The sequence below is a fragment of the Schistosoma haematobium genome, chromosome 2, assembly GCF_000699445.3.
Source record: "Schistosoma haematobium chromosome 2, whole genome shotgun sequence".
Lineage (NCBI taxonomy): Eukaryota > Metazoa > Platyhelminthes > Trematoda > Strigeidida > Schistosomatidae > Schistosoma > Schistosoma haematobium.
Genome location: NC_067197.1, coordinates 35,063,023 through 35,077,866, shown reverse-complemented (window position 1 = coordinate 35,077,866; position 14,844 = coordinate 35,063,023). Strand labels below are relative to the sequence as shown.

Sequence of the window (14,844 nt, the reverse complement as noted above, 5' to 3'; positions counted from 1 at the left end):
GTTTCGTAGAAAGCACAGTACAATGGAGCTACTGGATCAAAATTTAATAGTTTAAACTCCCAGAATTGTGATGAATACTAACTTTATCATAAACAAATTTCACAAGTTAAACTTCAAAACAGTAATAGTAATAATAGTAACAGTATTTTGACAACAGTTATATACTTACACGTGCAGTACATGCATGTACAATTTCAGTCAATTGAGCCACAACTAAATCAGCACATTTCAATGACGGTATTTTCATTTTATCAATTTGTTTACGAGTTATAGTTTCGAAAGCTAAATCAGGCGTGAATAATCCAGTTCTACCGAAACAAAAGAAAATTTATAAAAGTTAGTATTAGATACTTGCAAGATTTTTGAACAATAATTTAACCACCACTAGCCTTGTCTACAGAATTATGTGGGGTTGAAGGTTCCAGTAGAGAGAAAACCTGGATATAATCAATTACGGTTCGAGATAGTTAAACAGTTTAAAGTAATACAATAGCCGGATAGAAAGTGTCGTGTTACCATGAATAACATACCGTTAGAATTCCCTGTAGTCAATAGTAACGTTTCCATCTAGGACCCCAATAGATCATATTTCATAAATTGCATTCAATTCAATTTCTACATTATCTGAATATATGTGTACAAACCACATATTGTTATACTGAAACTGCATTTTAAACAACTTGATAGTCAGCGAAATAAGTACGCTACAGTAGTAAGAATCATATAAATCTTTGAAGTCTAGATTGATTTTACAATGTTTGTTTATCTTAAAACCTGACTCACACAGAGAACAGAATTAATCACCGTTGTTTTAACTTTCGAAGTTTTAAAACCTTTGAGATGAAAGATAATACAAATGGAAATCGATCACTTACCTAATACCATGTATATTACGAATGGCGTAACTTATTTCTTTCCGTAATTCTTCTTCATCAGTTTCGATCTAATGAGCAAAACCACAATCAAAACAAATCAGGAAACAATAAATTAAGTAGAATATAAAATAAAGAAATTTGGTGGAAAGCAGTGTATAAACATGGAAGCCAGAGATGGCCAAGCTAAAACGTGTCATCAGCCCGTGAAGACATTGACTGTTAATCTAATCTATAATGGTAGATGCAAACCACCTGGTTGAGGTCCAGGTGACAACCGCTATCAGTGGTCAGGGTTTTGGGTGACATGGTTTAGGACCACTCACAATTGCACAGACGCATTTGTCCTTTATCTTCCTCTCGATATTGAAATTTATTATCCTATCATATATACCTTTCCATTCTGTCTTTGTGAACTATATTCCCAAGGCTTGGTCTATCATATTATCATTGCCACTACATTTTTTCTATCTCTTGCTATTCATTTTGTTGTTTTCGTCTCGTCATAATGTGATACAGCGAATCGGGTCTACACACACGTTTGCCAGGCCCTTATGGTGGCGATTTCTGTCTGTCAGTCATAAATATGGATTCAAGCAACAAATGGTGCACGTCTTAGACAAAAATAATTCTAAGAATGCTAGATACTTTTTACAAGCTTCGTATGTTTAAGTCAATCAACGATCGATATACACATTAAGCATAATCGGAAGTTTTTTAGTAAGAAGTGTCACAAAATTACAGCTCAAGTAAACGAAGTATTTATTTTAATTACAGGTCTATTATTCGATAAAAAATGTCTAACGGTAACTGAACAAAATCATCGAAATAAATTCATTTATGAACTTCGTTAAATTTCTGTACAGTAAATATGTATAGTGACAATATTTGTACTTCAATCTGACCACAGAACCTGGAGAAAAACATAACATTCAAGTGGAAATATTCCATCTTTGAACTCGACACTGAAGTCACTAAAGGATAAAGATTAGTGACAAGTTGGAAAATATATCTGAAGCTTTCCATTTGAGAATACAAATCACAAGACGTGTGGGACTTCGAAGGATGGGTTTTCGCGGTAGCTGGTGACGATACCCACATATATTACTGCAAGATCCTATGGTTAAACTAGTTTATTGGACAGTAGTCATGACTTTTCAACACATAGATGACCCTTAGTATACACAGAGCGCTACGAGTTTACTGTCACTGTTGTGTAAATACGATCAAAAGGTGAATGGACTGAATAGGACTTTCCTTGGGAGATGCTATAAACGCACGGCTGTATGATGACAAAAAGGGAAATTCGAGTTTACAATCGTCAGTCTGATCAGAGTACTGACACCAACCCTTAACAATAAACCTGTTGGGGATGCTATTTCCCCAGAAATCACTTGGTAAACTCATTTTTGTAATTTTATTACAGATAATTGAACGTCCCATTTTCACACCAAAAGCTCCCATTTCTACCTTCAGTTTGTGTTTCTGTCCTGGAAGGACCTTGAAAGTTCGTAGTTCGTTTCCGCTTTTAGTACGCTATTTTGGAAGTTTTTAGGGACATTTTTGTATCGTATATATACGTATAAATCGTGTGCATGTTGTTTGTTCTTTCGGATGATATCTTAATTCGTTGAACATAGCGAAATCTACTTTTAACTGAACAGAAATCTAAGTATAACTACGCAACAGGGCATACAAACTAGTCGTCTGAAAACATCAAAATGACTTGCTATTTGATTACATTTGAGGAGTAAATATTATACGATTTGTCAACTCTGTCATAAAAATGATACTAATAGAGTGCTGAACATACTTTAAAAAGTAAATTATCGAACATTTTACCTTGTTCATTTCATATGGTAGACGCTCATGGAATATACGATTAATTAATGCGCCACCAGATAACGTTTTTGTATCTATTTCAGAACCTCCTCCATCAATTGCATGATGAAAATCTTTTTCAAAACTTTGTACTGTTCTGAAATTAGAAGGGAAAAGAAATATTACTCCATGGTTACTTCAAATGATTTCTGGATTTAGTGATAATTTGTAATTTATGATAAGTTGAGTAAAACTCTTCAACTACTGTGATACACCACTAGTTTGATTTATTTTTAATAAGCTAGGACCTAAGAAAACTGTGTATTGCATGTTTGAAAATTAATTCCTTTGATACGCTAAGTGGTAATAATATGTGTAATTCCGTTCCGAACAATAAAAATACACAGCTCTATCGTTAGCTTGGTCTACATAGATGAAGAAATGTAGCTATCGCTCATTGGTCGGAACATACACTATTTTAAATTAATAGATCAAGAATATGCGCCATAATGATTGTTTATGTTTATTCAACAACGTATCATTTCTAGTCGCAATACAGTAAAAATGACTCAGAACCTAATTCACGAATTCATACTTATTTTTTGATATTATTAATATTGATGAAAATAGACTTTACTACTGAGATCAAGAATTTTAGTCAGATAAAATCCTATCATACCAAACATGCAGAATAGTAAACATACATATCATAACAACACAACTCCTTCCTACATCAAAATGTACAACTGGCGTGATTTAAAATCGAGATTGACGATGTTATATATCAAGTAAACATGAGGGTTGTCTTTTTTTAATAAAAAATAACAGAACCTACAGTACTTTTTAAGCAAAGATAGATGGTGGCTAACAGTATGATTCAGGACGTGCATTTCGTTCTGTTTGGGGCTTGCCGGCAGGACGTACCTGCATTCCAGATTTGATAGTTACCCTGGGACTCAAACCCAGTACCGTTCGTTCCAAACGCCATCATATGATTCAGCTGGATGGATTCCACTGCTAGGCACCATCCTTCTCTGTTTAGAAAATGCCTGTGACTTAATGAAAATATCGAGGCAGTTTGTACAGGATGGACATTTGCCAAAAGAGACTGATCAATTGCAGTCGTAAATATCAATGAGAAAATTCAAACAGCCAATGTATATAAATTAAAACTTACAGGAGCAAAGCTTTAGTTTTAAAAGATGGATCACTAGGTTTGTAATGTTTATATTCTTCAACTTCTTTTTCCATAGCTAGCATTTGTGATTGGAGTTTATTTCTTAGACCAGGTAAAGTATCTCGAATATGATTAGTTAATTGTTGATTTAATGTAGATTGCAAAAATGGTGTTCCCATTCGATCAGCCATATGACGATAAGATGGATGACTTAGAAAGAATTTTCTTTCAGCTGCTAAAGCAGCTTTAATATCTTTACGACCTTCGATATCCCGCTGACTACGATTAACCACACCGATATAGCCTAATTAATAGGAAAGAAACAGAGTATTACTTATAATAATTAAATGAAAAAGAAAACTGGTTAGTGTTACATTTGATGAATTAATAACAATGAGGAGATATCCTTCAGTCAGTAAGAAAGTAGGACATCGTACGTATGTAAATCGATTCAATTTCCCATACCCCATCAGCGCAGAGATGACATTGTCAGATCGAATCCCAGAAGAGTAGATGTAGTAATAGTATCCACGGTAATAGAGAAGATTAGGCATCGAAGATATAATTCGAAAAATAGAAATTAGTGAGATAAAAACAGTTATTGGAGATTTAGAAGCTCAAAATTTCAAGGAAGATGAAAAATGGATGCAACTGCACCATTGCAAACGATCTTGAGCCATGTCATTTAAAGTCTCTAACCATTGGTTATATTAATCACATGGACCCCAACCAAGTATATATTTAAAATACTTATTTTAGCAAGCACTGTCTACTCAGTTGCCAAGATGAAACTGAGGCGAAAGAAGCACTGGACAACTGGAGAAACAGCATTACAAAGGTTCAAGACAACCTTCCTTCGACAAACAAACAAACTCAGAGAATTCAAGATAACTCTCAACAACAGATTCCAAGCCTTACAGGATTTACCGAAAGAAGTAACTGGAGAGGGACAAAAGAAGGACCAACTTCAACGTATCAGGAGGATCCAGGCCGCAACAAGAATCATAGGAAATGGATCTCCACCGAAACCGCCGACAATACTCAAGAAATGAAAAACAAGAAGGTAGCACTTAACGACAGCCAAACAAGTACAAAGAAAATCATGGCAAAAGCTGAATGCAAAGAAGCAAACACGCAAGTTAAGAGGAGCATTAGATCCGACAAACAGAAATACGTGGAAGAACAAGCAATGACAGCGAAAAAAGCTGCAAGTGAAGGACTTATGAAAAAACTACATGGTATAACGAAGAAACTAGAGCAATCAGTCAAGCAAAAAGAAGGCAAGCCAATCACTACGATTCAAGAACAGGGGAAGAGATGAGCGGAACAATTTCAAGAATTTCTGGATAAGCCAGATCCACTCAATCCACCGAACATAGAAGCACCAAACACAGACCTTCCCAATGGACGTCACTCCACCAACGTTAAAACAAATCAAGATGGTCATCAGACAAATCAAGAGTGGAGAAGCAGCAGGAAACAATTATACCATCTGAAGCACTGAATTTGGACATAGAGGTAACTGCAAAGATGCTTCACATTCTATTCGGGGAGATTTGGCAGGAAGAACAAGTGCTGACAGACTGGAAAGAAGGATACCTCATCAAGGCACCAAAAAAAGGAAATCTGAGCAAGTGCGAAAACTGCAGAGGCATCACACTTGTGTCAGTATCAGTAAAGGTTTTCAACAGTGTTGCTGAACTGAATGAAAGATTCAGTAGTCGCCCAACTACGAGATCAACAGGCTGCATTCCGTAAGGATCGGTTATACACAGACCAAATCGCGACACAACGAACCATTGTTAAGCAATCAGCTAAATTGAACTCGTCACTATACATCGACTTCCTTGACTATGAGGAAGCATTTGACAGTGAGGATGAAATGGCCCTATGGAACCGTCTTCAACACTATGTAGTACCTTAGAAGATTATCACCACATACGGAGTCCTCGTGACGGACTAAACTGCAAAGTCGTGCATGGAGGACAGCTGACAGATGCATTCCGAGTGAGGATCGGTTACAGACAAGATTGTTCACCCTCGCTCTTTCTCCTTCTTCTGATAGTCGGTTGAATTACGAAGACCTCCACATCTGAGGGAAAGCACGGAATACAACGGACAGCTTAGATGCAACTAGATGATTTGGACTTCGCAGATGACCTACCCCTTCTATCCCACACACATCAACAAATGCAGGTCAAGACAAACAGTGTAGTGTCAGTCTCTGCATCAGTAGACCTCTACATACACAAGGGAAAAAGCAGCATCCTCAAATACAACACGGAGAACACCAACCCAATAATCACATTTAATAGAGAAACTCTGGAAGAGGTGGAAACTTTAACGTATCTGGGTAGCATCATAGATGAACAAGGAGGATCTGATGCAGACGTAAAGTCGAGGATTCGCAAAGCAAGAACCGCATTCCTACAATTGAAGAACATATGAAACTGAAAGCAACTGTCAACTAAAATCAAAGTCAGAAACTTCAATAAGAACAGCAAGAGAGCCTTACTGTGTGGAGCTGAAACTCGGAGAACTATCACAACCATCATCAAAAATTACAAGTATTTATAAACAATTATCTACCAAAGATACTCAATGTCTGTTGGACGGATACCATCAGCAACAACCTACTGTGGGAGGAAACAAACCAGCTTCCAGCTAAAGAGGAAATTAGGAAAAGACGTTGGAGGTGGATAGACATAATTTTTGAAAATCACTAAACTGCATCACGAGGCAAGCGTTAACTTAGAATTCTGAAGAGTAATAGGAAAGAAGATGACCGAGTAAAATATTGCATCGGGTATGGGAAGCAAACATGAAAAGGATGAATAACAACTGGAATGGACTGACCAAGCCATTGTTCGATTGAGAATCCTGATGGGCAGCCCATAAACCTTCATGAGGTATGACAGGAGTAAGTAATGTGTCCTCGACTGAATGTGTATACTAGTGCACTTCCCCTGCTACCGACAACCTGTTCATAAGAGTTGTGTACATAAAAGGTTAAGCTTATTCTACTTTCTATAGACACAAAAAAGTCAGTAGTGGTACCTTATTTACTACTTTTCTTCAAAAACGAACAAAAGAAACTTCATGGTTTGGTAAACTATCTTTTCTATCTTTTGTAATTTTAGACAGAAGCAAGCACGTAATGCAACTCAAATAATAATTCCACCCCTCCCACTGGAGAACATTTATTCAATTTTACATTGTAATAACTAACAGTGAACAGATGAATGAAAGAAAGGTTACTAGGACATAATATTAACAAGAATAGAAACAAGATCAATAACTAGTAGGAATGAAAATCCGATATTATGAATAGAACTCAACTGGTTAGCCAATAGAAATTATTTTTGAATTCATTGATTGAGTAGGAGAGAACAAAATACAATAACAAAGCAACAAAATGAGTAAAAGTAACGGGAGAAAAAAAAACAAGTGAAGAGTCAAAATGTAAACGAAGAAAGAGCGAAATGGTATAACTAAGGAGGATAATCAAAGACGGAAATAACTTTATCTACACAAACTGCGTTATACGTTAGTTGTGGGCCAAACAGGATTTAAGTGGAAGTGGTTGTGTCAACAATTTAACTAAATATGATGTACTGCAACATAGTATTCATTAAATTTCCAGTTAAATTACATCTCTTGGAAATGGATTAGAGAAAGCAGTGAGCGTTACCTACGTTTAACGAGTTCGTTTAGAACCAGGCACTCCAAAGAAGATGCAGGAGCAAGGCATCACACACTATTAGATGGAGTGTAGGTTCTTTTGAGCTAGTATGAATATTTTGTTAAGGAAGATAACTACACAGAAACGAGAGATCAGAAATTTTTCAGTGAAAGTATTGATATAAAAATCTTGATACAACAAGCTTAGCATACAAACGACAGGAATTGATCTGTCATCCATTATACGTTGTAATTGATAACGTTTTAGTGATATCAAATACCTGAAAGATATCATAAGCCTAAAATTCATTGAATAGATCATATTGATTGTATTTCATCATACATGGGTACAAACTGGCCTGATAATCGAAGAGTTGGTGGCGTTTATCATATCAGTAGTTAGAAATCCTAGGTATAAACACACTTTCGACCCCTCCTAAAATCATATTCACATACTATAGCCTTCAAGGAGAATGCATTAACGCTAAAATTAATTATCAGGAAAACAACGGTTGATATTTTCGGCTTAAACTGTATTATATACTTTTAAAGAATAGTTCAGCCTTTTAACGAAAAAATAATTTCGGAATAGAGTTTCAATCGTTAGTTAGAGCTCAGAATTCTTAAGTTACATTTTCCTGGATTCTATCGTGGTAAATGTACCCAAAAGAATTCTTTGTTCACTTGTATGGCTTTTTATCACTGTGCGATAAATTACTGACTAGAAGAGCTCGGGCAGAATGAATGTATGAAAAACTACAAATATGCTTCATATGAAATAAAAGTCAGCTATATTTTCCAAACCGTTTGGTGATTTGACCTTAAATAACTTCATCTTGGACACGTATTACCGTCTTTGTGTTATGCTTAGGTATTTCTAAATTCCTATGAATAGAAAGGATACTAGTAATTCCAAGTAGTTTTTTAAAATAAACAAATTGTCACTAACCTCTTCTAAGTGGCAGAAGACGGTTTTCCAAGATTTCTCGAGCATCCGTACCCTGATCCATTAAATCTAACTTTGTTACTACTCCTATTGTTCGCAAACCTTGAGGGTCTACTTCTTTGGACAACTTTAATGCATCTGAATTAGCTAAATCGGAATTCGCGGGGGAAACAGCCAAAATTAAACAATTTTCCTGCGTAATAAATTCCAAAATCATTGATCTAATTTGGACTTCAATATCTAGAGGTTGATCACCGACAGGAACTTTAGTCATTCCAGGCAAGTCAATCAGAGTTAAGTTGAGAACTAAAAGAGATCATAGAAGCAGCATAATGAATTACAATAAACTATAAAACTTAATCCTTAATGAAAGGAAAGGTTGTACACAAACTACGTACATATTGGCGCATTCAGGAATTCAGTATTTAAAGATACTATTCAAATAAACGAACAAAAGCAATCATACGAGATATCAAACGCATGATCAACAGTTTATAGCTAAATTGTTCTTATCACTATTCTACGTGAAAATAAGCACCAATCATATGTGATACATAAGTACATTAATTTAGTGTTCATCAACTTTCCCAGAAAAGTAGAGAATAATTAATCAATAAAATCACCTTTATCATACCAAAAATAACATTACGTTAGCATGAATAATAAACTGTTGGTCAGATGATAAATGAAAACTTCGAATGAAGAAAAGAGATATAGATAATGACAAATTTCGCAGTAACTCTAGAAAATCTTAGAACTAAGATTAGAACGAAATAACACGGATGGATTCACTTTGATGAATTTATACTAGCTAACCAACTTAAGGCCTTGCGTGATAACTCTGTTGATCTTTGCCTGTTTCTAAATATTTTCTTATTGTATCCTCTGTTTGGATATTTTCTTAAAATATTCAGATAAAAATTTAGTCATCCTGAAAAAACCACCCTTGAAGTTAAAAAAACTCGCATAATTTACCGAAGTATCTATTTAGAAATAAGTTAGGAATAACTAAGATACAATAGTTGGACATCGTATGTGCAATACCCCGTAGGTATTTTAAGCAATTATCAATAGATCATTAGAGTCACACATAAGACTAGTACAGATATATCACACGACAGTAAGTGGAAAGACTTCCTTCGAATAATCAAACGTGTTATTTTTCATTCTGAGAAGCAAACAGATGGAACACAACAGGCTGAATGTAAACTACGTCGAGAATACACTTGAAATTCAGTAACCAAAAACCAATTCATGTGCTCAAAATTAAAGGCATGTATATAATGAACTGTTCCCATGTTTTACAGCGAAAAAAGACTATAACCTAGATTCTGTACAAGTAGTGTAGAATAAGAACGTTAAAATAAAGATTTCTCTTCTGTAATTGAATTTTCAAAGCTATACAGTGGAAATTCTCATAAGGAGAGATCTATTAAATGTTTGTTAGTAATAATACTTGATCAAAAGCAGGAACAAAAGAATAAAGAATGAACAAAAATACAAGCTGCCAATCGCCCTGGTACAGCCGAGGGTAAGGAGAGTGCTCACTTCTTGACATGCTGTGATATGCCATGGGTTTACACCCTCTGCTAAGAAAGTTTCACTCCCTTCACGCAGCAAGAAGTTTTCACGAAAACGAGAAGACAAAACGAAAACGTTCGGAGCTTTGATTGGGTTGTTGAAAACGGAGGATCTACCTAGGGGATTTGGGAAACCCTGATTTCAAACATATGGTGTATATGGTCTTCAAGATCACAATGGAGCGGATAGGGTATGAAACTAATTTTTATCACAGACTACTATGAGACTGAATTAATGACTTCGCTCTAATCTTGTGGATTAGATCTATACGTCAAACTCTCGGGTATTGGCCCTCCAAGAAAACTAACTAGCTCTGTCTGAGCTCCTGGGCAGTATGCTAATTCACTTACAAATATAACAGTTAATAATTATGGGGAAAATAGCTTGTTTCTTTAGTCTTATTATCCATTCAAATGATACTTCCATCCAACTTGTTACGAACTAATGGATTTTGTGAAACTTCAAGTTTATTTTCAGTCTTGTCGCCATTCTTTATCTTTGCGACTCAACAGCTCGTCTCTGCTAAAAGACCTTTCCTGTCTTTGGTCATGGAATGGCCGGTTTCATAAACGCTGTTACAGGTTAGTAGCAGATCATTATCTACGTAAAAGTGACGACAGAACTGAAATCAATCAATATACCGATATTCCACAAACAACACAAATGACTACTCTAAATGAATGCTGAATTCTTCGACTGACGATTGTGTCAGGGGTTTTCTCTTTTCAGGAAACAGTTAACAACTATCTGTACAAACAGATAGTAATGTAAATTTCTGTTTATTCCAAATATTACTTGGCCGCTCAACTAGAAAATGGGAGGGAAATTTCGAAAACTCAATGAAGTTTGATTTTTTTTCTTAAAACGACACAGGCACACGAAGAACCTAGTTGGTGTGATGAGCATGGAATGGACTGTGGGATAAGTTACGCTATTGCAAAGCAAAATGAATCTATAATGAAATACGTTTTTGGTCAGAAACAACTAATGTTACATATGGAACAAAATGAAATAAAAGACATCTATAAACAGTTGAAACTAGAACTTCAGGAAACCTCATGTTGTTGAACTCACAACAGTTGACAAAAATATTAATAGTAATAAAAGTTGTCATACTGCTGCTCAGTAATGAATTAAAATGAATAACTAATGAATAGCTAGTAAAATAAACTGAATAAAAGGCTGTTAAACTGAAAATTCACTACAACCGAACATACTAATTAACCTACATTAATATGGAAACTCAACTAATAGGTTATTTGTTGTTAAAAAATAACCCCTGTTGTCTGAGCGTTTAGTTAGTACAAGACCACATAATAAGTGCAACTCAGATAAAGCTGAAGACTAACAGCAATTATTCAGACGATCATTTTGTTGAGCTGTGTGAGACCTTACACGACAAGCTGAACTGCAAGAAATACTAAGAAAGGCACCATATCCAAACAGCACAAAATAAGCCCCCAAATGCCCTGGTACAACTAAGATTAGGGAGAGCCAGCTCCCCCTTTCGAAATGCTCTCATATGGCCACGCGTATATAGTTTCTACCAGAAAAGTCCTACTCACTGACTTCTCGTGGAGGGAGTGTTGTTTACGAAATTGAGAGGACGAAATGCGAAACTCCAGCGCTTTAACCGGGTCGATGGACATGGAGAGTCCACCTAGGGTAGTTGGGAAACCCTGATTCAAAACCAATGGTGTACATGGGCTCCAGGATCATGAGAGAACAAACGGCGTACGAACTGATCGTTGGTCACAGGCTACCATGAGATTGCACCTCGTGACGTTGCTCGACGGCCTTGTGTATCAGACCTTTAGGTCAAAGGCTCCGGGTGTGGCTCCCTAAGAAAACTACCTGCTTCGGTTTGGGCACCCGGGTAGTATCCTAGCCCTCACATAAATCGCATGATTTATGTGGCGCATATTTATTTGGTGCCTCCTAGTACTAATGTTTGTGTTAATATAATAATAATAATAATAATAATAATAATAATAAACAGCACAAAATCTTTTTTGGATTCAGTCTTACTTAGCGCAAACGAAAACATAAATTTAATGTACGTACATGGTCTGGCATTGAGACATTCGATCCTACGTTGCCTATTTAACAATCCTTAATCATACAAGGTACTTTAATTCCCGATAAATTTAATGAACATAAGATGGAGAACACAACTGACAATGCACAGACAATAAAAAATCCAGGTGAACATAATACTGAATTTCGGACAGGATTAACTCGATCGGTTAGTCAACTGGTGGGACTATAATTTATGGACTGCCTTCAAGTAACGCCAATAAATTGATTGGGAAGTATGAACATCAATAGTGACATTAGAATCTAAATATGAACAAGGTCGATACTTTCTCCTATTGAGCGTGTGGCTATCGACTTAATTGGCAAGGTGAGGTCCTTATAATGACTTGATGAGAGTAACTTGTTTACATTACGTGTGAAACATACTTACGTACAACAACTTTTAAATCAATAGTTTTCTAATCCGATACGCTTTCAAACCCCAACACAAAATAAGACACTGCACATATTGGTGACTTTGGTATCCAAGTATGAAACCATTCGAATGACAAATTCACCTGGTATAGAACTGGTAGTGGGGAGACTACGGAACTTATTTGGACAACAAAATCAACAACTGTCCAGACATCCTAAATATTTATTTTGGGAATAAGTATTCGGTATTTAAACTTGTTAGATGTGTTAGATGGTCATTTTTTATCGCGGACTAACAAGTACCTAATCTAGGCACCTTACCATTATTTCAAACAATTCCTGAAAACCACATTTGTTCTTCCTTAAGTTCATAAACACTATAATACAACGTACTGTTTTGCGTTTTCACTGTTGTTGAAATGATTAAATTCAGGCAGTTAATCTGGAATAGATCAATTGCGTCGTAATCAAAAGAGCTTAAGAAAAACCGGTATCGACATGACTACCACAAAACAATACGGGAATACATAAAATTTAGATTCCGGGCTTACCATTGGGAGAGTAAACACGAAGATTAATAGGAGTGTTGGAAATTCCTTTGTTACTTCCAGTTAGCCTGTCTGTCTCCGCTTCTATTTCCTTGCGAACCTCATCAAAGTCTGTAAACTGCTTGTTTTTACAGTGTAGGAATTCAGCATATTCTAATAATAAGATCAAACTATAACCGTAGCTTACCGTTGCGCGAATTGATTAGTTGCAAGACCAAAGGTCGGCGTGTGACAATTCCACTTCCACGAGGGAGAAAGTCTCTAATTGAGACAATAAAATAGGTAACATAACAGCCCTACCGACCGACGAAATTTTCCAAAACACTGCTTTTTCCTGCGCTTTGGCTTCCGACTACAGCGATCTGAGGCAGATCCAAATTAAGTGGGACTCCTAATGAGGAAAACGCATCTTGCAGCCGGTTAACCAACGGGATAAGCTGTTCCATCCCAACATTGCCCGACATTATTCCCAAACAGTCAAGTGACCCGCGGAATTTTCTTTTCGCTAACGCGGTGACAAAACAAATTCTCAGAAATCTCTAGACACGAAACACGGCTTTTTTAATTTAAGTTTTTGAATTGCACGTACTTTATACTTTTCCATAATTTATTCAATTGTAGATAATATGAAAAAATTAGGCGACGTCATAAATATTGGGAGTCGTTTCTGGAGTCATGACTGTATATAGCTCTTCAAAGTAGACGCCTTTATAAACTCTCGAGATTGATGCTGATTTTCTACTTTTAACGGATACTTCTAGACAAGAGAGCTTGGTCAAACATATCCATATCCCAGCACTGCCCATGTTCAAATGGTGATGGATGGGACAGAAGCAACCTTTGTATAATAAGCTCCCCTAACTGGTAGTGGTGGATTACCGAAACCTCAAGGAAGAAATCTGTGTAAATTAACCAGTGAAAAAAATCGGGTAAATTATCTTTAATATTACCCTAAGTCCTTAAGAATATGTTAAGGTCCCTAATAAAAAACTCCGGAGAAGTAGCTTGGACCACTTCAGCCGGCAACAAATTTCAGAATCTGGTCACTCGTAGATAGTATAAGGTGTACCTACGATCCGGTACGCCATGCTGCATCTACAATTTTTGAGTGCGGCCTCTAGGATTTGTGTTGATATTGAGCCTTGATATGCGTTTTTGGGGATGCTTAGTTGTGTTTAAAGTGGTTTACGTGATTGCAAGATCACCACCGAGATGCATATACCCTTGTAAGTTGATATCCACTGACCGTGCTTCGTGGATCTGACAGATCCTCTGACTGAATGGTTGAATAGGTTTCTTAAGTTCTTCTAATAACCACAGGCTAAATCTACACGACAACTTGAACACGAAAGAAAAGGGGCGAAACATATGAAGAACCCTCTACTCAATATTTTATGTTCAGAAAATTGGGGGTATTTATAACATGAGCTACTGAAGGGTTCTTAGACTCTGTAGAATTATTGTCTACTTCGTTATGAGTACTACTCTAATAATAGACCTAATCTTAAAACTGTAGACTTGTCATTTAACTGCACATTCTATAAGGTCTTACATGGAAGAACGATTTAGTATATAGATGTTTTAACAAGTCATATTAAAGTGCATAATAATGACATTTGGTAGTGATTCAAGTTGTAGGCAGTATAAGTAATTTGTGCAAAGAAATAGGACAACAATCAGTAATATAGAAATTCCGGGCGAGACTAATTCATGGACGAGCCAATCAGAAGCGTCTTAGAGATTTCAAGGTTACGGCTACAACTTCAG

General features: G+C 36.2%; 1 protein-coding gene across 2 annotated transcripts in view; it reads right to left on the bottom strand.

Annotated features, from left to right (window-relative positions):
* Positions 1 to 13,601, bottom strand: part of DNM1_1 (Dynamin- GTPase protein) — a gene marked incomplete at its 5' end in the record, with an annotated part of 34,732 nt that extends 21,131 nt beyond the window's left edge. Inside the window, 8 exons of one of the 2 annotated variants that reach the window (XM_051215041.1) lie at positions 170 to 308; positions 876 to 943; positions 2,715 to 2,850; positions 3,871 to 4,174; positions 8,501 to 8,803; positions 13,081 to 13,230; positions 13,265 to 13,338; positions 13,378 to 13,601. In XM_051215041.1, the coding sequence (XP_051068222.1) occupies positions 170 to 308; positions 876 to 943; positions 2,715 to 2,850; positions 3,871 to 4,174; positions 8,501 to 8,803; positions 13,081 to 13,230; positions 13,265 to 13,338; positions 13,378 to 13,541 (1,338 nt within the window). The remainder of the gene's footprint in view (positions 1 to 169; positions 309 to 875; positions 944 to 2,714; positions 2,851 to 3,870; positions 4,175 to 8,500; positions 8,804 to 13,080; positions 13,231 to 13,264; positions 13,339 to 13,377) is intronic. The other variant, XM_012939441.2, reaches the window with a different exon arrangement.
* Positions 13,602 to 14,844: the final 1,243 nt, after the last annotated feature.